Genomic DNA, 24696 nt, shown 5'->3' with positions numbered 1-24696 from the left:
CAGCAGTAGTCATAACAACTACCCTGGATGACTGGTTTAAACAAACAAAGCAGCATTTTCTGCAGGTTTTGCAACTTCTTCTCTGTGGCTATACTCAAATTTTAATTCTACCCCACATGATATTTAGAGGATTGCTTCCTTTCAAAATGGAAAAAAGGACACGGCAACCGGCAGTTAACACCCAGTTGTAGTTTGGAAGCTATAGCTCAAGAGAATATTAGTTTAACAATGTTATGTTTTTCAGGTTTATTGTTCAGAAGATAGAGGCAGTGTTTGAATTATTGACGTGACAAAAGCTAATAATAGTTTCCTCATCTTTCCCCCTAAACAGGCAATTATATTAATATTCAGAATACTGGGTTTGGTTTGGTTTTTGTCCTCCCAGCAAATCTCTCCAGAGTGTCCCATGTGAAGCTGCTGTTGAAATTCTGTTTGGTTCCTGTCTCATCCACTGCATGAACCATACCACTGCTGAAATAAGTTGTCCTCTATATTTTCTTGTTTTAATGCCTTTATTTTCAACAGTTTCTCCAGTAAAGGATATTGCCAAATGAAATTAAGACATTTTTGCTTTGTGTGTCCATCTTTTGTTTCTGAGTTTTGTTAGAGTTGACAGATTCCCAAAAGCGAAAATCTGGACAAGGTTCTTTAGCTTTTTTTCCGGTCAAAGTTGTTGAGCTTTTGGTATTTTTCTTTGATTTTTAAAGATTTTAAAAATAAAAATAGCCCAACTTGCCATACCTTGCCAGGTTTTCCCAGACATTTTGCCGATTCAGCAAAAATCCGCCCAGACACCATTTTTCCTAGCGATTCCAAGACGTGTTCTGGAAAACCCGGACGTATCATAGTCCTTGTTTTGTGCTACTGTCTGTCTTACTGCAACTAGGAGGACGTCTTGGGAGTCCAAGTAAAAATTTTATATACAGCCATACCTCATGTTACGTCCACTCCAGGTTACGTGTTTTTGTGTTGCGTCCTGTGGCAACCTGGAAGTACTGGAACGGGTTACTTCTGGGTTTTGCCGCTCGCACATGCGGAGAAGCGCTAAATCGCGCCGTGTGTGCGCAGACACGGTGCTTCAGCTTGCGTCAGTTCCGTGTTACGGGTGAGCCTCCAGAACGGATCCCATCCGTAACACGATGTTCCAGTTTATCTGGGGAAATCTTGCAAGTCTGCTCTGGAGGAACAAGACTACATGATACCCATTGAACTGTTCATTACCAATATACAAGTAAATTTGTTTCATAAAGCTATTATCTATATACACATTTACCTGTATACAAGCTTTTGCAAATCTCCCAATGTCATTTCAACAGTTTAGCAGCTATATTCTCTACATTCTCTATATCTTCCAACTAGTCATTCTGACACGTCGGCACCCTAGTTGCAAAATTGAACAGTTCCAAAATACAGACTTGCTTTCACTTATGCTAGATTAAACATACTGCCTTCAGACATACTTGAGGGCTGATTTCAAAAAATTTCGCTGGAAAAACACTTATGCCCAAGTGGAGATGGCCGTATTGAATCAGTAGCTCACGTGCTGTTAGCTTGTACTCTTTAGAAAGATTTGAGGAGTGAAGTTATTACCCCTCTACTACTATCCATACCAGGTTGCTCAACTATTGCTACTGTGTCTTTTCATCTAGCAGATCAGGATAATCAGGTAACAGTAAAAACTGCAAAAAATAAAATAAAATTGCAGGGGCAATTAGAAAGAGATCTATTATTTGATTATTGATGTAAACCTCTAGAATGTATTTTGTATAGCTAAGCCTTTAGCTTTATCTTCAGTACATTTTATTTTATGGCTTTGGCTAGTGATTGGTGCAAATAAAGATTTTCCTGATCTTCTACTTAATTTTTGTTTATGCCTGAAAGTATTTCAGATCAGTCACTTACTATCTGGCACAGAGCCCCATTAACCTAAAAGATAAGTGGTGTTATATGTATTAACACAGAGATTGCTTTATAAGAAGCATGCATAATAATAACCTGCTCAAGGAATCAAAGGCTTTGGTAGCTACAAAATAAACAGTAAGAGTTGATGTCTGAATTATCTACACATACCCTTGAAGTATTATGAATGCAGTTAATGCAAAATGAGTAGCCAAGATACACCAACCAAGAAGCAAAAAAAATTAAGCCCAATATAATTATTGAAACTAAGCCAGAGTGAGCCTTGGCACAGACTGTCCACTTGTATCACTTTTATCTCCTGTCAGTTCACATGCAAAAGGAGAGCAAATCTTCCACTTCTACTTTTAATTAAGCCACAATGCCCCATTATATAAAACTTGGCATCCATGATGTGTTTTAAATTTAACTGAGGGATGGCGAACCTGTTGCCCTCCAGATGTTGTTGGACTGCTGCCTTTGTCACATATAAAGGGCCTCAGGTTCCACATCCCTATTTTATTTGATAAAACAAACTATCTAGGAATTAAAATAAGCCACAGTTACCAGAATTCGTATGTAACAGGAAACTATGGCTTAGTCAAAATTGAAACTGACTCTTTCCTTTGCACGCATGAAGGGATAGGAAGGAAAACACACAAACCTGGGGCTCATCTGGACCACTGTTTAGTGACAATTGTCTAAACTATGCCTCAGAGTTTCATAACATAAGTCAACAACCTGAGGCGCTGAAACCAAGAGTGAATGTCAAATTATGATTTAATATTCTATAGGAATTCATTTTAAGAGATAGTGATCTGTTAATACTTACATGTATTAAGAAATGTATTAATAAATTAAGAAGTTTATTGATCATAACCATTAGTAATAGAGATGACTAGAAACAGAAAATAACAATTTAAGAGAGAACTAGAAGCCTGATTTAGCTATTATTGATCCACTGAATAAATACAGCTCTCCCACAACTGACTGTACATTGAAATACATATTTGTTGTATTTTATGTACATACTTACTCAGTCAATTATGTATCTGTAACAAAGTAATTACTGAGTACCTAACATACTGAAAATCCATTTGAATATTCGCACAATATTCTTTAAAAACCATTGACCTATAAATCTGATAAAACACCACCTCTCAATCCTGGAGCACCCTGATATTCCAGCAATATCAAATAAACTCCATGCAATCTTGCTTTCTGTTAACTTCTGATTTTCTATACTTTCACCGTTTTATCTCTGGCATCCAGCATAACCAGTGAACCAGTGATGGCTCTAAAGAAGGGGCATGTCTTGAAAATGTAACTGAATTCCTAATGGCAAATCGGATGCAGCTAAAGGGCTTAATCAGATTAACATCTTTTAAAGAGAGACAGTATAATGATACTACAAATAATCATTCTGTAAGACATACAAGCTTGAAAACAGAACTCGAATCCCGTATCTAATCCATCAATTGAAAAAGGGACAAGCAACATGAGAAACTTTTAGAGCCTCTGTAGTATATGAAAATCAAACACAATGAAGACGACAGTTTAAATTCACCACTGTATACAAAACCTGAATGCTGCTCTCAAGTTAAGGACATAAAAAAAATGTTCGGGAACACGTAACTCAGAATGCAAAGACTACATAATTCTACGATTCCAGTTCTTCTACCCTTCAAAGTGGGAATCCAATTTACAGTAATGCACACAATGTCCAACCTATATAGTATTCATGATAAGAATCTATACAAGAGCATTATGTGCTCAAGATAAAATAAGATGGAAGGAGCCTAAGAGCAATATGAAACTGGGACACAGTAGCCATGAAGTTAAAGCAGACAGATGTATTTGTGAAGCTTGTGGATTCAAGTTTTACTTCAGTTATCTACCTCTGCCCCACATAGCTATGAAGTGGAGGGGAAGGAAAGATACAAAACTATTGTGCTAGAGAAGTTAACGTTATTAGCTACTTTGCCTTCATCTGCATGTCACTTTAAATAACAGTTAAACTTAACTATGGTTTAAAAGGTGAATGAAGTGCCAAACCAAATCATGGCTTAAATTCTAGCAGCAACGAAAGCAAAACACCCATGATTTTAGCAGTGCGTATGAGCACAATAGAGTGTCACCTGTAAAGCACTGGCTACAAATTAGTTTCTGGGCCGAATTCAAAGTGCTGATTTTGATCTTTGAAGCCTTAAACCGTTAAGGACCACAATACCGCTTTCCATATGAACCTACCCAGACACTGTGATCATCATCTGAAGCACTGCTGTGTGTGCTTCTGTCATGAGAAATCTGAAGGGTGGCAACACGAGAATGGGCCTTCCCCATTTGTGGAATGCTCTCCGTGGGGAGTTTAAGCTGGTGCCTTCATGATACCCCTTTAGGAACCAGGCAGAAATGCTCCTCTTCAACCAGGCCTTTGGCTAATTAACATCCTATACCCTTTTGAATGTGTTTTTTTCCTTTTGGGAGGGGTGTTATTCTTTTGTTTTGCTTTTGTCCTTGTTTTATTATGTATTTTTGTCTTGTACTTTGATGCTGAGAACCACCCTGAGACCTACAGATGAAGGGCAGTGTCTAAAAAAAGTCTAAGAAATACACACAATTATTAAGGCATCAGTTATTAGACATGTGTAAGGATGCACATCATCTATCTTGACCTGTAGTACAACAAATCTCCAAATGCTATAATTAAGAGAAAGCCATATATTGTAAAGCAATATATGTCCATGCATGCATAGCTAAAGGCAGGACTAAGCAACATTTATTTATACCACTGAATAACAGAAGGAAAAACTATGTCCTTCCTTTTTATGAGATCCATTAAACACAAACCATATAATGAAAGAAAGACAAAACATTCAGTTCAGTACTCCCAGCAAGACGTTAGGAAATACATCCTTCCCGTGAGATTCTTTTTTTAAAAAAACCATGATGATATTTAAGAATATTTATGTTCTATCTATCTATATCTGACATATGTACAGTGGTACCTTGGGTTTATGAACTTAATCCATTCCGGAAGTCTGTTCTTAAAACAAAGTGTTCTTAAACCAAGGTGTGCTTTCCCATAGCAGTGGGGGACTCAGTTTACAAATGGAACACACTCAACATGTTCTGCTTCCAAGGCAAACTTCACAAACCAAAACACCCACTTCCGGGTTTGCAGCATTCTTAATCCAAGTTGTTCATAAACTAAGCTGTTCTTAAACCAAGGTACAAGAATGCAGAAACAGTGGCCAAATGATTTAACGCACCTCAATGTTCATGATGTGCACACTAACTGTCAGTGTGCATTTTTTTTAAAAAAAAGCTATATGGCAAAGTCCATGTAGCATATGCACAGGAAAGGAGAGGAGGGAAGTTCTGTTGCAAAAGTAGAAATCCTTAGGCTGGAAACTGCCCATCACCATAAAAAACAAAGATGAAAATCTATAAAAATGTAAAACACATGTAAGTAATTAAATCATGGATCTCAGTAGGCTTGTTGAAACAGAAGACTTTTCAGCAGACATCTAAAACTACACAGTGAGAATGCCTGCTAATGCCAATAGTCAGGGTATTGCAGTGCACAGGTGTTGCCACACTAGTGTAACAACTCGTCACAATGCTGAATGGACAGAATTTTTAATGATATATATTTTATTATATATTTTTACACAAAAATTGACATTATTCAATTTACTTTCAATATAATGTCTTACAATTTGACTTCCCATCCTTACGTCCGTGATGTTCCTCTTGTATATTCCTTTATCTGCTGCCGAAACAGCCATTTTATTTCTTTTGCATTATAACTTATATTACAATCATTTATTTATTCTCTTTCCCTTAATGCTGAATGGACATTATGAGTAGATCAAAGTCAGTGAACAGATCAAAGTCATTGAACAGGCACATATATTAAGTGATTCCTATCCTCAGGAATAATTTGGGAGGAGGGGTACTGACAGGGATTTTAAACCTAGGTGCGCCCTATGGGCCAGTGTGCCCTATAGAGTGAAAAATACAGTAACTCAGAGATGATTCCCATCATCTGCTACCAGATCATCTTAAGTGGAAATGTCAGGAATTGAACCTGCCAGCTTCCACACACAAAACATATGATCTGTTGCCCAGTCACTCCCTAAAGCAAAAACAGAGGAAGTTTTAAGTTGTCAAATGCACAGACAAATTCAAGGAAAAAACTAGGGGCAGCGATGGGAAACCAGAATACCAGCAAGCAAAATATGTATGAGTTAATGGAAGAACATAAATGAAAGGGTTTTTTTGGACCCAACAGAAAGAAGTAGATGGAAGATTATTTGATGTTGCTGTTTAGTCGTTTCCGACTCTTCGCGACCCCATGGAAGATTATAGGAGTTGATTAAAAAGTCACAAAAATCAAAGGTAGCACCCAAGCTATTATAATATGGTATTGTTTTAAAATCAAAACAAGAATAGTGTAGATATCTGGGAAGTAAAAGTAGAAACTCAGCCTTATTTTGTCAAAGTAAGGAAACATTTAATGTCATTAAAAGAACTGCAGCAGTAAAGTTAGAAATATTTGAAAGAACCATAGGTAAAAGGGATACATCTGCTTGCTAAGTCCTGATGTTATCTACATAATGTGATACTGAAAACCAAATGAAACAATAATTTTAGCGAAAGTGGAGAAAGGGTGAAATGCACAAAGATGATGACCAAGAACATAATCTAATGGTGACACCAACTGATAAAGAGAAAGAAGATAAAAATCCACTAACAGGAACTTCAAAGAAAGCATTAAGAATTAAACCAAGGAAGGACAGCACTTAAAAAACAAACAAAAGGAAGATCAAACAAAAGAATAAAGTGATCAAACATAGAGAAAGCAGTGGAAAACTAAAGGATAACAACAGAACAGCAGCCCTATCATTTAGGGAAAATATTATAATTAGAAATCTTAAGCGGTGAATTTTCAGTGGAACGTAAGGAACAAAAATCGGATCTGTGCATATCTAAGACTAAAGATGTCAGAAACTGAAAACATGCAATTGTTAAAACAAAATCATGACACACTTAGAAGAAAAATGGGGTCGCTAGAAAAGAATGATCAAGGAATGGTGTCTTAAGAATGAACGTAAATAGTTCACTCCCACAATATGATGATTTTTTGTAATTACAGTAGCTATATGCTGGTTCAAAGACAAATGGCATTGGCCTCTAGTTAGAAAAACAACACTTACACACTGCAGCTGATACACTGACGTGTCGCGACACACAGTTCGGAAAGCTATGTTCTAAGTGAAAGTGCAACAGAGCTTCCTATATCCCCTGAAAAGGCACTTTTGAGTCAAATGTGATGGAGCACAGTGGGTAGCAGAGGAATGGAGAAATTAGGAGAATTTTGGCTTGTCCTGTCTTGCACAAGCAGAAGTCTTCTCACTGATGCAAAACGTCTCTGGATCCAATGCCATAATTTTGCAACAGTATCAATTATTACGCCTTCCAGTATCAATTATTATTACAAAATAAAAAAAATCCTTCCAGTAGCACCTTAGAGACCAACTAAGTTTGTTATTGGTATGAGCTTTCGTGTGCATGCACACTTCTTCAGATACCAGGCGAAAGCTCATACCAATAACAAACTTAGTTGGTCTCTAAGGTGCTACTGGAAGGATTTTTTTTTATTTTGTTTCGACTACAGCAGACCAACACGGCTACCTACCTGTAATTATTAGGCCATTCTGAAGTAAATAATGCCTATGGTTCAATTAAATATAAAACACTAGTGTTGATACTTAAAGATCTCATTGGAGTTAAAAATATTCCCTAGAAACTGTAATTCCACACAAAATACCTACTGCTCAGCAGAAATGCCACTGTACTGAACTCTTTTATAATAACCAAGAACCACAAAAAAATGGGCACAGCAGCACGGAATAAATCAGAAACAGACCCATATATTCAGTATGAAACAAAGCATCTTCTGTTGAGGAATGTATTTAGAAGAATGACCAAAAGTCAAACTGTAACTTGAAAAGATTCCAGCCCAAGTACAACATTTAAAACTAACAGATCTGAACTTTTCATGCCAGAAAGTTCTTTTCACTTAAAATTCAAAGTTTATCTGAGAAGGTCTACAAAGCAAAACAAAATCACCAACTGGATTAGCCTATTAAGCCTTAAGATGTCAAAATCTATTTTGTGATTTTGAAAACTAAGGCTTATCAAAAAGCATTGGAAGCGTATCATGGAAACACAACTATTGCCCTAGTTGGCAACCATGTCCAAATACCTGTATTTAATCAGACAGCTTCAAAGACATGCAAAGGTCACATCTATGTTTCAAATTAGAAGTCTCAGACTAAGACACAATGCCTGGGTTTGAACACAACACTAAACCATGGCATACCTATACAGTGGTACCTCTGGTTAAGAACTTAATTTGTTCCGGAGGTCTGTTCTTAACCTGAAACTGTTAAGGTACCAATTTAGCTAATGGGGCTTCCCGCTGCTGCCGCACAATTTCTGTTCTCATCCTGAAGTAAAGTTCTTAACCCGAGGTACTACTTCCGGGTTAGCGGAGTCTGTACCCTGAAGTGCTTGTGACCCGAAGCGTTTGTAACCCGAGATACCACTGTACATCAAATCTGTCTTAGTTATGGTTATGGTTGTTTGGGGCCAACAAACCAAGATCTGAAACTATGGTCTGAAGCTGATGTGTGAATCTTGGTTTGCATTGACTGGTTGTTTGGCAGTTGCAAACTGGTTTAATCCTAGCTTGTTGTGATGCTCTCCCCCAGATGCCTGCCTGGCAACAGATATATGAGGGAAGAGCCTGTAGAAAAATAACAGCTAATGCAAGAGATGATTGCTGACACTTTCATAGACTTCCCGGTTCCCCCATCCTAACTCTGTCTGGCAAAAGGTAAATTTCCCTTTCTACCTCCTCAGTGATAAGCTGTCCCTCTCCAGCCTAGCTCCACAGCAGCCCTTGCATGGATTATATTTTTTTCTTTAGAGATGATGATAATGATGATGATTACTATTAGTACATCATTTAAATTTATATACTGTCTTTCTTCCAAAGATAGCTTACAACATAAAATTGTTGGTAGCTTACAACATAAAAATATAAAATGAGAAAACAAAGTACAGTGGTACCTTGGTTATCTTAATCCGTTCCATGAGTCTGTTTGACTCCTGAAACCGTTTGAAAACCAAGGCACAGTTTCTGGTTGGCTGCAGGAGCTTCCTGCACTCAATCAGAAGCCACAAAGCGGCGTCGGACGTTTGGCTTCCAAAATAGGTTTGCAAACCGGAACACTCACTTATGGATTTGTTGCGTTCGGGAGCCGATTTGTTTAAGAGCCAAGCTGTTTGACTACCAAGGTACCACTGTACATAACATATCCCATGGATCAGAAGGGCAAAAGCTCGCTTGAGGTGTATATGTTAAAGGCACACATCTGTTCTTAGTCAGCTATACTACCAACAGTTCAACAGACGCCATTGCACCATTTGATCTAAAACCATCTCCCAACCACAACCACTGTACTCAGGGCTCAGCAAACTTTTTCAGCAGGGGGCCGGTCCACTGTCCCTCAGACCTTGTGGGGGGCCGGACTATATTTTGGAGGGGGGGTGAACGAGTTCCTATGTCCCACAAATAACCCAGAGATGCATTTTAAATAAAAGCACGCTGATTCCCGGACTGGATTTAGAAGGCGACTGGGCCGGATTCGGCCCCCGGGCCTTAGTTTGCCTACCCATGACTGTACTCATTTCCCACTAAAATTTATTAATTAAATTCTATTTCGGCAGCAATTCATCCACTCTCTTTTCTATTCTAAGGATGCAATTGTCACTAATGCCTATGCTTTTACTTCCTCATTGGTACTTATTATTGGGAAAAAACAGCTACAGCAAGGAGGAGTTTTGTTTAGGAGGTTTGGGTGGACTGGGTTCCTGTTTTGCTCAGGGACTTGCTAAGAACAAGTGATGATCTCCAAGAAAAACAGCATTCATTTTCTCTCCCCAAACCCTTATTTTTTTGCAGATAGCCAGAGGCAATGGAACTGGCAATGTAGTGAGATACCAGTCTTCAGCTGTCCCTTTGGTAAATGCAGGGAAAAGTGGAGTTTGCAATTTATTTTAGGGTATCTACTCCGGCGCTGTGGGTTAAAGCCTCAGCGCTTAGGACTTGCCGATCGAAAGGTTGGCGGTTCGAATCCCTGCGGCGGGGTGCGCTCCCGCTGCTCGGTCCCAGCGCCTGCCAACCTAGCAGTTCGAAAGCACTTCCGGGTGCAAGTAGATAAATAGGGACCGCTTACCAGCGGGAAGGTAAACGGCGTTTCCGTGTGCGGCTCTGGCTCGCCAGATGCAGCTTTGTCACGCTGGCCACGTGACCCGGAAGTGTCTCCGGACAGCGCTGGCCCCTGGCCTCTTAAGTGAGATGGGCGCACAACCCCAGAGTCTGTCAAGACTGGCCCGTACGGGCAGGGGTACCTTTACCTTTACCTTACTCCAACAATAGTTGGGTCCATAGACATGAGTGCATACTACACCTGAAATCAATGAAGCACCACAATCGTCATGTTTATAACATGGCAATAAGCACGACATGATTACCAATTAAAAAGACATTTTTAAAATAGTTTTTGGAACTCCCTGATAAATGATAAAATTCTGTTAAGTCTGGTGGTCTGGTAATTATTTAGCAAATCCCATAAATATTAGCCAAGTAACAATTAAGAATTGATCATTTAAATTACAGTGGTACCTCAGGTTACAGATGCTTCAGGTTACAGACTCCGCTAACCTAGAAATAGTACCTCGGGTTAAGAACTTTGCTTCAGGATGAGAACAGAAATCGTGTGGTGGCATCGGGAGGCTCCATTAGCTAAAGTGGTACCTTAGGTTTCGGGTTAAGAATGGACCTCCAGAACGAATTAAGTTCTTAACCCGAGGTACCATTATGTTTGAAAAACCAGATCTTATGTAAACCACTTTATTAATGAGACCAGTATCATGATCTTAGGCAATTTTATTCAAGTATGAGATTACTGTGTTTAAGAAAGGGGGAATCTCTTACTTATGGAAGATATTTCAGGGTTCTCAGAATAGTTAGCCTTAGCAACTGTAACTCGCTTTGCTAAAAACTAAGATGGAAATTAGAGACAAAATGATTTATGTTCCGAAATGAACTTCAGACTTGTCGGTTAGATGAGCTACTCCCTCTCAGAGAGAAATGCAAGGCGTAGGTTACACACCTGCTCTGACAACACTTTTAACCACAGTGGGCGGAAGTAATATTTGACCTACGCCCATATAAGGGTCAAGAGGCAACGATGAGATTAGAAATTGACATCACCGTTCAGTTCATTTTCATTTTTTTGTTTTAAATCATTTGAGGATCCCAGAGACAGCTGTGAGTGGCTGCCAAGCAAATTATGAGCAGCTACTGTGGTTTAAAGGGGAATGATCATGGCAAGCATTGGACAATAAATTCTATGAACTGACTTCTTTAAAACGCAGCTGAATGCTAGACCTTGATATATGTGGTCCAGTTATTTCTAGCCTTGTTTCTGGGGTAATTAATACATTCTTGCTTAATACTTTCATTTAATAAGTCAGGGGTAGTCAACATGGAAGTGCTCCAGTGGTGCCCTCACGATTGGTCATGCTGGGTGGGGCTAATGGGAGCTGGCAGTCCTGGAGTCTTAAAGGCAGCATGCCCACTATCCCTGTGCTAAGTGATAAGGACAGTAAGTTTAACTAAGACATCCTGTGCATCTAAGTATTAAATTAATATTTTCATATTAAATCTAACTTTCTTAGTCTATTTGAATTTGAATGGTATCATTCTATAAGCATCTGTCTGTAAAACACAATTTGGCTTTTAGAACCATATGAGAATTATGTATTACATTTTTATCCCATTCTTCCTCCAAACGGCTCAGCAACCCCTACCCATGCACCACATTTTACCTTCACAATAGTTCTGTGAGGTAGGTTAGATATAGAAGCTGACCCATGCTCTCACTCCCTGTGAGTTTCATGAGTGAGTGGGATTCTCTCCTGCCCTAATCTGACACCCTAACCCAGGGGTCAGCAAACCTTTTCAGCAGGGGGCCAGTTCACCATCCCTCAGACCTTGTGGGGGGCCAGACTATGTTTTGAAAATAAAAATGAACAAATTCCTATGCCCCACAAATAATCCAGAGATGCATTTTAAATAAAAGCACATTCTACTCATGTAAAAACACGCTGATTCCCGGACCGTCCGCGGGCCGGATTTAGAAGGCGATTGGGCCGGATCAAGCCCCCGGGCCTTAGTTTTCCTACCCATGTGCTCACATTTGTTTATTGGCACCCCTTGAAACTTAGGAAAGTTGTCAATAATTTGAAGCATTAACACTCCCAAAGCTTGAAATCTGATGTTAAGACATATTCTTCCTGGAAAGGTCTTGCACAAATATTTCGTCTATGCTGCACATTTCACATGTGCTGCTTTCTGTAACCTGCAGAAGAGCTCTCCCTATGACTCATAATCATGGGACTTCCTATCTTAATTGTTATTTGACATTTTAGACATAATCAGGTTGCTTTGCAATCTGCACTGGTGCCAAAATTCTGTGGCAAAGTAACTCAAATGCTGTTATTAAGAAAACCTGAATTCTGTGTACTGTCTATAAAGCGTGTACATTAAGGAAACATGAATCTATTGTGCATAATTTTTCTGCTTCTGCAAGGAGCCACAAACAGCACTGAAACCAATTCCCATAAATGCAAATAATTCTTTGCCTACAATGTTGTTGAACATGGAGCTGGCTTTGGGCGCTATGAAGTATGGTTCTTTGTGATGGGAAAAAGCTGGAGTAAACCTCAGGTTTACACACCTCCTTCCCCTCTCAAATAATGGGTCATGAGGTTGGCTTGTTTCAAACAAACAATGGTTAAGATTGCCAGTGTATGTCAGACATGGATGAAACACACAGCTGTAGTTAATCAAAAATGGAAAGCAAATGTACCCAGTCTCCTCCTCATAGTCACTGCAGAGGAAGGGAGAAGAGGGGGAGCACATAATGCAAAGACTTGATCCTGCAGCACTGAATGACACAATAACTGCAATGTAATTTCTTTCCTTTGAAACTTGGTGCCATTGTATGACTGTGTACTACTACAGAGTTTTTGTATTACGTTTGGGTTTGTTGAAAATGATATCAAATCTATTTCCCAAAAAATAAATAACTGCTGGGTGCAGTTCATTCTCGTTGGTCATGGGGGTGTCTGAACTAGCCTACTGGGCATGTACATTCAAGCCTACTTTCACAGATGTAAAATCGAGACAATTTTTACATTTATTATAGAAGTGGCGATTCTTATGAAGCTGAATCCTGCCACCATAGTGCTATATCATATGCAAGGTATGTATAGCCTGAGATATAACAGAGCATTTGTTCTCCTACCACTCCCTTCTTCTTTCTGTAAGTCATTTAAACAGAGTTCATTACTGGCACAGTAACACTTATGAAGTGGAGATCAGAAACAATCTCCCACCATCGAATGGATCATCCATTAAAGTAGAAACCAAGACATAAACTGAGGAAATGGGAGGAGCAGAAGGTAAGTAGTGCTATAATGGAGCAGACAGTAGGCAGATCCACAACATATGTTTAAAGCACATGCAACACACATTTTAAACACATAGCTTCCCACAAAGAACTCTGGCTTGTTATGGGTGCTGGGAACTGTAGCTATGTGCAGGGAAACTACAGTTTCCATGAGTTAAGTCCTTGGGGGTAGGGACATGCTTTGAATGTGCATTGGATGTCTTTAATGTATGGTGTGGATCTGCCCAACATCCCTCAATCCAACCTTGCAGGTATTTTTGGAATCACACAGTAATTAAAATCGGCAGCTCACCAACATTTAAATATACCTACCAGATTCCTTCTTGCTTGCCTTTCCACCATCTCTGCTTTTCTTCAAAACGGCTTTTAACATTTTAACACGGTTCTTTTTTTCCTAAAGAAGGGAAACAGAAAGTTCTAAATGACTGTGCATATACACCCAGACACAATGCCAGTGTGTGCAATTTTTGCATGTCACATTCAAAATGAACTTGTATAACAAAATATTAATTCAAAACATGTTATGGGGTCACTTTTACTTTACACAACCATGTTGCATTAGTAAAACCAAACAGTGAAGCTGCAAGGAATGTTTTAATACCAAGTGACTAGGGGTTTACTGTCCTGTTATAAAGAAAAACAGCACACAACATTCTCTACATTCCACATATAATTAAGGTTACGAGGCTAAACCTGGATAAGTTACCGTTAGGCACTCTGGCACAAACATGTCTGGTTTTTGACCAGAGTTCAAGAGGAGGGGGAGATAAGCTATACCACCACAGTAGCTACCATAAATTGAAAGAAATCTGATTTGAGACACTGGAAGATTGAAAGAAAATGCTTGTGTGCTTTAGAACTCCTGGTGAAAAACAGAACTAAAATGCAGCCTGTATTAGGTAAGGATACTTTAAAAAATATATACTTGGGGGGGGGGACGTCCTGCATAGGAGTGGTCCCTGGCTGGTTTTGAACTAAGTTTTGACACCTTGGGAATCTTCTTTTGTTTAAATTTGGAGCTTTAAAGTGAGTACATGCTTTCTTCCCTGTTTGAAATCTTAAGAGCTGCCATTTCCAAGCCTGTGGTATTTTACATAGCTCAACTGAGCCAAGTTCTGCCCATTTTTCCCATGTAGCTTTTGCAAATATATTGCCTTGCTCACTTCTTCCCCCTTCAATCCACTTTAGCCTGCCCTCATTTACAACATTTCACTTTTCATTGGGCAGCAACTATGCGAGGGCTATGAGTGTTCACACTTCTCTAACCTACAGACGTTTAACAAGGTCCTGTCCTAGCCACATGTCCTGTATAAATTCTTCATATCTTTAAATCTTTAGACCTGGGGTGGAGTGAATAGCAACACCATGGTTGCTATTCAAGACATCAAAATAAAGAGTGCTTATCTCCTCTCAGAAAGTAGAAAGACATGGGAACTAACAAAAATGTCCAAGCATTTATTAAAACTTTTACTCTTAAGCATGTTTAATAAAATGAGTGCCTTACATTCATGAGTATTCACAAAATCCGTAGCATTGCTGCAAAAAAACAAAAAATGAATGTGCAGGATGGCAAAACTTGCACCTTGGGGATACCATAGTGCAGAGGTAGACAATGTGGTGTTATGCAGAACTTGTGGATCACAACTCCCATCAGCCCCAGTCAACATGGCAATGGTAAAGAATAATGGGATTTGTAGTCCACAATGGCTGCAGGGCACCACGTTGCCACACTGCTTCAGGAAGTTTCTTGTGCTCCCCTAAATTTGGCTTCTTCAGGCAGTATTTGGAACTTCTGGGAGTGTCAACATATGGATGAAACTTAGCAATGAACTTTGAGCTCAGGGGCTCCCCCTGTTCCCCTCACTGCATGGACAAGAAGGATGGATAATTCAATGGTAGCCAACCTGGTGCCCTCTAGATGTTGCTGAAGTACAGTTTCCATCATCCCTGAACAGAGAGTGTGCTGGCTGAGGCGAATGGAAGATGGAGGCCACAACATCTGGTGGGCACAAAATCTGCAACCATGCCATCGTTACTCAAATAATCAATTTTCTCTGAAGCCAAGATATTAAAAGTGGGTAAAACCAACATGCGGGGAAGCGAGACTGTTTTGCCACACAGAGAAGACAGCACATGGCTAAAGCTGTGCTGCCAGTGTGGTGTAGAGGTTAAGAGCAATAGACTCATGAACTGGGTTCACTTCCCTGCTCCTCCACATGCAGCTGCTGGGTGACCTTGGGCTAGTCCCACTTCTCTGAAGTCTCTCAGCCTCACTCACCTCACAGTGTTTGTTGTGGGGGAGGAAGGGAAAGGAGATTGTTAGCCGCTTTGAGACTCCTTAGGGTAGTGATAAAGCGGGACATAAAATCCAAACTCTTCTTCTTCTTCATAGGGAAAATATTGGGGGGTGGAAATAATGTCTAGTAAGAAGAAGAGACCTTGACCTTGAATCTCAACTAGGCTGGCATTAGTTATTTACCACAGAAGAATTCCACCCATGTGTTGCCCAGAAAAGCCAGTGAACAAAAGGAGTAGAAAAAGGACATACATTCCATTATGCCTCAGGAGTCACCTATACATTGGCTAAGTCACACTTCTGATGTTAATACAGAGAAACAATATCCTAACATTACTTGTGCAGCTCAGCGATAACTTTTAAAAATGCATATGCATGTACCCTCTTATGGGTGTTTGCCAACCTTAGTATTCTTAATTAATGTACTTTTTGTCTTACAATTATATGTTTGCAGAACTCATATTATATATATTATAATTCTAAATTACAAGAGAAGACCAAATTGTTCCATGTAGTGCAGTGCATATGTTCTCTGCCCAAAGTAGCAGCAGGCTTCTTTGATGTTTTCAAAGTCCCACAGCTGTGCAAGTACTGTAAGTTCATGAGACAGCTGTGATTTACATCTCTTACATTCCAGCCAAAACTACTAGAAGCCTTCATTGTTGCTACTTCCTCTTGCAAACACTGCATTCTTAATCCCCATTGTTCTCCTTTCCATGCTCCTGAACAACATTTGAGACTGCATGGTTCTAATTTTAGGGGGAAACCCAAGGGCCTTTTCACAAGACAGCACTTTTAAGTCAGTCTTTGCATTTTCCCACATCTGTAATCTGAATACAACCCCTACAACAGCCAAAATGCATATTCTGTGTTTTTGTTTTTTTTAAGGATGTCTACCAGGTACAAAAGAACATTTAGCCTGCAATCCTAACCTCATTTACTTGGGAGTCAGTAAGCCTACTGAATTCAACAGGATTTACTTCTGAGCAGATTTGGAAAGGATTATCATGTGCAAAGGGAAAAGCGCCCTAAGTTTTACTTTTGCAATGTGCAATATGAACCCAAGGCAGTACACTGTCCTCCCTCAGAAAAGTAGATTTGCTCCTAACGATTTCCTTCATCTCTCAAACAGCATTTGCAGGTTTGAGCTGATAGAGCCTCCCGCCTCCATTACAAATTTTTCACATGCTTCCAGAGGATTTTTCAGGTATCAGGTGAACTGTACCAGTCCCAGTGTTACTCCCTGCTAGTTCAAATGGCAGACTGGAGATTAGAAGGATCAGTGTGGGTGGCACCATCCAAAACAGCGACTTGTGCAAAAATCCCAGGAAAATCTTCCCAGATGGATTTAGCATTGCATCATGAAAACCAGAAGTGAAAGGGAGCGACCGCAAGCCCTTAATCATCCAAAAGTAAACAAGGGGAAGTTTTGTGCTTTGTGGAAAAATAGCTGGACTGATGACCTTAGAACTGCAAATAATGCAGAAACCTACACAAATTGCAACCAATTGCCTTGTAAAACATTTTCCTGTTGACTTGCTGGTGTTCAGTTCTAATTTGTTTCAGCCAAAATCTGTAACAATCTGGAAGAATATATATATTACCGTATTTTTCGCCCTATAGGACACACTTTTCCCCCTCCAAAAATGAAGGGGAAATGTGTGTGTGTCCTATGGGGTGAATGCAGGCTCCTTGGCTTCAGCGATAGCTTCGCGTTGCTTTCGCTGAAGCCAGAAGAGTCTGCTCTTTGAGGCTGGCGGTGGGGGAAAGCAGTGCGGTGCCCAAGGGGAATTCCGCCACCTCCCGCAAAAGCAGGAAGAAGGTCTTGGAGTAGCGCACAGACTGCGTGCGTGCAGCCTGTCTGCTGCTCCCAGAGCTGTGGGGGGGGATCATATTTTTTCCTCGACCCCCCCCCCCCGAAAACTAGGTGCGTCCTATGGGCCGGTGCGCCTTATAGGGCGAAAAATACGGTAGGTAGATAGATAGATGATAGAGATATAGATAGATAGATGATAGATAGATGATAGATAGATAGATAGATAGATAGATAGATAGATGGATGATAGATAGATGGATGATAGATAAGATAGAGAGAGAGAGAGAGAGAGAGAGAGAGAGAGATAGATAGATGATAGATAGATAGATAGATAGATAGATAGATAGATAGATAGATAGAGATAGATGATAGATAGATAGATAGATAGATAGATAGATAGATAGATAGATAGATAGATAGATGGAAACTATTAGTATGCAATTGGTGCAGTCAAAACCACAGGGTCTTGCCAATGAATTACATGGTATACAGAAAAGCAAAATGAAAGACTTATGGTTGTTCTTGGGTTATGAATCAGGCTGGAAGAAAAAGGGAAGATTAAAGATGGCCTGCAGGTTAGCTTTTTGTCTTCCAATGCTACTGATAGAAAGGAGAGGAGCAACTGCAAAGCATAAAGCAATAAAGAGACTTTATGAACATCAAAACTTCCAATAATCATATCTGAAAAGAAATGGGATGCCAAGAGGGCATGTCCTAATGTCTGGAAAAATTGAAGCAGGAGGAGCAAACCAACTGGATCTGTAATGATATATCATGTACCGTATCAGCAGCCCTTTAAAATGCACACACAGGATATTATTTCCCATCTTTCCTTTTACTATTAATTTACCACAGGTCCAAAATTATGGGCATGATGGATGTGCTCTATTGGTAGAAAAATCTTTGGCAATAAATAGCATCTCTACAGTAAGGATATTTTGGAACTGAATGGGGCAGTGATTTATAGTTTAGCATGGAAATATTAACTGATCTGCTGTGAGATCAGGACATGTGGTGAATAATTAATTGGTATTCTATGCAGTGTGCACACTTGGAAGGTGACTTTGAAATAGCAGATGACAGCTCAGAACGAAGCACTCAAAAAAGAAGATGCCCAAATAAAGAAAACTTGGAGGGAGAACAAATATATAGAGAGTTTAATATAAACAATAGGATAGTAACACTACCGTTTCAAAATGCATATCATAATATATATTTTCATGTTTTTTAAAGGAGTGTAAAATTATGCTAGGCAGAAGCTAAAAGTTAAATTAGAAAGCAGGGGTGTACTTATGGGTGCTCTGAACATTTAAAATGGTCTCTCAACCCAAGGCCCTCTTTTCCTCTCCAGGTTTCACTTCTATTGTTCGTTTTCCTGCTGTGAAAAATTATACTCCTGCCAACCCAGTGTGCTGGCTGGGGCTGATGAGAGTTGTAGTCCAACAACATTTGGAGGGGAACAGGTTGGTGAAGACTGCCTTGCAACAGTCCTTGCTGTTAGGAAGAGAACTGTCTCCTTCAGAAATGCCAAACCTTAGAAGTGTTCCAACTAGGGCAAAGCTGCCCTCATTTCAAATAGCTTATATACAGTGGTACCTCGGGTTAAGTACTTAATTCGTTCTGGAGGTCCGTACTTAACCTGAAACTGTTCTTAACCTGAAGCACCACTTTAGCTAATGGGGCCTCCTGCTGCTGCCGCGCCGCCGGAGCGATTTCTGTTCTTATCCTGAAGCAAAGTTCTTAACCTGAAGCACTATTTCTAGGTTAGTGGAGTGTGTAACCTGAAGCGTATGTAACCTGAAGCGTATGTAACCCAAGGTACCACTGTACTCCAAATTCTTAGTACAGTGGAACCTCGATTGTTGAACGTTTCGGAAGTCAAACGGACTTCCGGAAAGGATTACGTTGGACAACCGAGGTTCCACTGTACCAAACTATTCCCCCACCAGCATCACTCGCTACCACCACTGAAAGTTTCCTCTCCCCGCCCCCCCCATAGCTAACTGCTCCCCAGAGCTTAACTATATTAATAGTATGTTTTGAATATTTTACTGCTGTATCTACAGGCTTAGACTTTTTCTTGAATAAGTAAGTGTCCTTAACACCACAAAAAAGAACTGTATTTCCCCAAACTCCTTTGCACTCTCACTCAGTTTGAAACAATTTCTCCTACTGAGATATCCTTGGCACTTCAATCTCATGCTTCAGTTCTCAAACAGCAGCAATCACAAGCAACCTTATCACCAAATATAAGCAGGGACCAGAGACATGCTGCATCCACCAGCCGATGAGCCACGGTTGTGCTAGCTGCGGATATATCAGGCATACACCACAAAAGGAGGAAGTCCCTCAAAGCATTTCACAACTATTGGCCATTGCACGTTACCTTATGAGGGGTAAGGCATTCATCTTTAATCATATTACCCCCATACATATATACAGCATTACAATATTTCCAATTTACATGTGTGCACGCACACCGTCACTGCAAAGAAGTATCAGAAAAAGAATGCTTTTGAATAGAAAATTAACACAGAGAGAAAGGAGAGGCTCTTCTGCTCATACGTATATATATATATACTTCTTCAGAGAGTCTTGTTTTAGCAAATCTATAAATGTTTATAATTGATCAAATAAGGTGGCAGTCTCTCTCAAGTTGTCTTTTTAAAATAAACGCCCAACCATCATTGCAGCTCTATTTTATTAAAAATAATAATAAGGAAAACTCGCTAGATAAACTGCTGGGTTAGGAGTAGGTCTCTATCTGTAGCCAGATCAAACCGCTTATTGGATGCCTGCCTAGATATCACTTATCACTTGGCAAACCAGACTGGGTTTAGCAGATTTAAGACTATATTCTATTCAAACTGATTGATCAATGTTTCCCATTCAGTGGCGTAGCATGGGGGGTGCAAGGGGGGGGGGCCCGGCCGCACCGGGCACAACATCTGGGGGTTAGGGTTAGGGGGCGCAAATCCATGGGTTAGGGGGCGCAAATCCACGGGTTAGGGGGCGCAAATTACTTGCCTTGCCCCGGGTGCTGACAACCCACGCTGCGCCACTGTTCCCATTTGAACATGCATGTGTGGATATGTGGGGAGTAAAGGGAAGTCCTCACTCTATCCAATCCCCTTTTCCAGTCCTATGTATGCTAGTGCAAAATGCAAAGTGGGTATACGTATGTATCTTTATAGGCCAGTGTTTGTGCATGCCTATGGATGTGTGCATACATCTTGTCCGTGTGTGTGTGTGTGTGTGTGTGTGAGAGAGAGAGAGAGAGAGAGAGAGAGAGAGAGAGAGAGAGAGAGAAATGGGAGACTGCAGGCCCACCCCCCTCTTTTTCAATAGACAAGCATAAAAGAATTAAGGAGGCTGGGCAGTAGCAGATTTGGAAAACCTTTCCCTTCCTATACCCTTTGGACAATTGCAAATTTTAATATTGTAATGTCCTCTCTTGTATCCCTATTTGCTCCAGCCCTTTGAAATTCAACAGCAGCAATATTTCGGGCAAAGGAGTGACCATTATATTTTATTCATGTTCTCAAAAGAACTGGGAAGAGCTGCTGCTGCCACTAGCCTCTTTTCACATTGCCTTTATCGAGAGAAAACTGGCAACAGGCCAAAACAGCAGTTAAACATTAAACATTCATACTAACCCCAGAAAAGCAGCAGTTTTACACTCCACTGGGAGAAACAGAGGGGGAAAGTAAAAAAGCAAAAACAAAACCCTGCTTTTTTCTTTTTTAAAAAAAAGTCTGCACCCCCTACAAGACAGCTGTCTTGCGGCTTATCAAACCATTTTTAAAAAAAAACAAAAACAAAACCCCAAATAGGGAAAGTCTAGTGAAGCCCTGGGAAAGTATACAATAACAAAGAGGGAGCATCCATAAAACTCTGTTACATACTTCTGAAATCCTCCTTACCATGTGCCACACATGTTGCCTTTTCAAACAACTGGCCAAATACTCCTTTGGCAGAACTTTTCTACCCCATCTGGGCATCTCCTGTATCTTTCTCTGCAGCAGCCAGTCATGGCATCTACCCTCCCCATTACACTGTGACTCCAGCTGAACATCATCTGCCAATGAGTGGTCTTTAATTAAAATCAGAATGATGCTTCATCAGGGTAATGATGAGAACCTACATTTTTTAAAAAGTCTAGTGGCTGCTGGAGGAGCGGGGGGGGGGAGCAAGTTGGAAACCAGCCCCTTTACAAAATAAGAAAGCACATAATCAGTACTCCCAGAGCTATTTCTCTAGACAAAAGAGGTTCCAGAATTCACCATGAACGCCTGAGAGGTTCCAGAACCCACTTGAGAGGTGCGAGAACTGTGTTCTGGTAAGTTCCGTCTTGGGGGGGGGGGAGCCCTGAATACTCCCATTTAAAATTAATAATGTGTATGTAGCTTGCATGTGGATACATGACCTTCCCACCCTTCTCTTGATTTATTCTGAAAAGAAAGTGCAAGCGGGGCGGGGGGGGGGGGGAGAGGATCAGCAAAGCAAAAAAAAAAAAAAAGATCCGGCCCAATCGCTTTTTAAATCTGACCCGCAGACAGTCCGGGAAGCAGTGTGTTTTTATATGAGTAGAATGTGTCCTTTTATTTAAAATGCATTTCTGGGTTATTTGTGGGGCATAGGAATTCATTCATTTCCCCCCTCTCCAAAATATAGTTCAGCCCCCCACAAGGTCTGAGGGACAGTGGACCAGCGCCCTGCTGGAAAAGTTTGCTGACCCCTGTCAAGTAAAAAGATTAAGCACTTGGTTGTATGTTTAGGTTAGAAGTTGGTCCTGGATCTGAAAAGGTTAAATAAACCTGCTTTAAAGGAAATGGAAAACCGGTAATGCACATGAAAAAGGGAGGGACAGCATAAAATGAAAAAGTTTGCTATGTAAATGGTATTAAGTTTTTAACTTATGAAAGCTCAGATATATAAGCCACCCACCAGTTTGTCTTACAGGTTTGCAACAAGTAATGGGTTTATTTAAATGGTAGTCACTGATGGGCTGTCCAGATTTATTTATTTTTAATTTTCTAGGTTACAATTCTCATCATCCCCAACCATCGGCCATGCTGGCTGGGATTGATGGGAGTTGTGGGTACAACACTGGCCTGGTTTAATAAACCATTATCATTATCAGAATCAGAACCCAGCAAGGCCTTTATCATATGCTGGTTGATGGCTACAGACTGCCTGCCAAGGCTTTCTAAGACTGCCTGAGGAGTAAGCTTCATATGGAATCTGTCTCATTACTGAGCAGGTGTTAAGACTGAAATATAGTATTTCACTTTCCAGCACATCGTTCCCACAGTAGATATATGCCTGAAGCAGCAATTTTGAAATAGTATAGGAACAGCGATGATCTACTGAAGATAAAAATCTGCTAAAAAAGTCAACATTCAATCATAGGTTGTTTGTTTCAAGCTGAATTATCGGGTTTATCAACATATTGTATGTTGCCTACTGCACTGTTCAAAACTCTCTGGGGGAATTTTAGGAAGAAGAACAACACTAAGAATAGCTGCACCAAAGCAGACAGGCAATATTGTTGCTCCAGACCCTTCGTCACCACACCCAAACAATTTAATTACAGTGGTACCTCGGGTTAAGTACTTACTTCGTTCTGCAGGTCTGTTCTTAACCTGAAACTGTTCTTAACCTGAAGCACTACTTTAGCTATTGGGACCTCCTGCTGCCGCTGCTGCACGATTTCTGTTCTCATCCTGAAGCAAAGTTCTTAACCCGAGGTAATATTTCTCGGTTAGCGGAGTCTGTAACCTGAAGAGTATGTAACCTGAGGTACCACTGTATTGCCAGAGCTGACACCTCCCAATAAATGGGCAGATATAAATCCAAATTTGGTTCAATGATAAATGAAACACAAGGCATCAATATTATGTTTTCATATGTGAACCACCCTGAGACCTCCAGGTATAGGGCAGTATATAAATTCAATAAACAACAACAAGGATATGAGTTCAAAGTGTGACTAGGTTGCAAAAGGAACAAAACACACACTACTCTTCAGAAAAGATACTGTATAAATGCTATTTCCGATTTATACGACAAATGTTTATAGGATTAATTGACAGTCTTTGCAGGTATATTATATGTAAACTAAAATTGTTCTAAGTGGTTGTGTGTTGGAAAACATTCTTACATAGATTTTTAAATGGGTTCACAGATTAGCTCTTTTGAAATTGTTCTCGGTATTCGCAATTTCTGTAATAGCAGATACTAAAAATAAGTCGTAATTCATGTCAAAGCTATTTCTTCCTAGCAGGGCTTGCATCTTTCATATTACACAACATAAAATCACGGGACAGGCAAGAGAATATTTAACTTGGCCAAAAAAAGTGGTTGAACCGGTTAGGCACATTTCAACAAATTGTTATCTAAAAACAGCATCACTTTCTGAAATGCAACACCATGTTAAGCAGCTTTATTCTACACTTAATATAGCAGAGGTCCAATATAGTAACAATCCATTCAAGCTTTGCTCTTGCCTAAACTAGAAGTGAAGGAGTTCCACTAAGTGGGTCATATTTCCAGTTTCTAAATTTTACTACAGATTTTGTTTATACATTTTTCTGTCTTGTTATTACTGTCTTTTGTTCTTTCTTCTATCAGACACTGGTAAGGGCTCAAACGATTGCTCCCAAACACCCTCAACCTAGTCACAGAGTCACATCAGCTTCCTAGTATTCAGAGGAGCTGATAGTGATGAAAAAGTCTTGAGCAGAAATGGCTAGTGATTTGCAATAAATATGACCTAACACAGTTAAGAATCCAGCTTCTGTCTTGTTCTGTGGTAGCGGCGGCAGCAGAGAGAGATAGTATTTCTCCATCACCATTGTGTTTGCTCAATATCATGATATAGCACTTTTTCCAGGTGGTGAAGTTTTCTTGGACCTGATCCTGCAATACACTGGACCCTTAAAAGGGCATCGTGACCAGTATGTCAAGACATTTTGAAGATATCTACAGCAGCATGTATGACATCGTAGTAGTGACAGATGGACAGAACCAGTTCAGGCCTAATTGTTATGGGTATCTTTCAGCTTACGTTG

At 40.0% G+C, this 24696-nt stretch overlaps 1 protein-coding gene and 1 long non-coding RNA gene across 3 annotated transcripts in view; one reads left to right on the top strand and one right to left on the bottom strand.

The window, feature by feature from the left end:
• LOC310834013 overlaps positions 1 to 24696 on the top strand; it is a 224134-nt gene that overhangs the window by 30980 nt on the left and 168458 nt on the right. The gene's annotated exons all lie outside the window — the stretch shown is intronic.
• The window catches only part of TANC1 (tetratricopeptide repeat, ankyrin repeat and coiled-coil containing 1), a 129044-nt gene that overhangs the window by 68896 nt on the left and 35452 nt on the right, over positions 1 to 24696 (bottom strand). For both annotated transcript variants that reach the window (XM_083703616.1, XM_083703617.1), the window contains exon 2: positions 13824 to 13905. In XM_083703616.1, the coding sequence (XP_083559742.1) occupies positions 13824 to 13884 (61 nt within the window). In that variant the 5' untranslated portion in view covers positions 13885 to 13905. The remainder of the gene's footprint in view (positions 1 to 13823; positions 13906 to 24696) is intronic.

The sequence above is a fragment of the Podarcis gaigeae genome (genome assembly GCF_964106915.1).
Source record: "Podarcis gaigeae genome assembly, chromosome: 1".
NCBI lineage: Eukaryota > Metazoa > Chordata > Lepidosauria > Squamata > Lacertidae > Podarcis > Podarcis gaigeae.
Note: the sequence above shows the minus strand (reverse complement) of the source record. Positions and strands in the feature narration are given on the sequence as shown.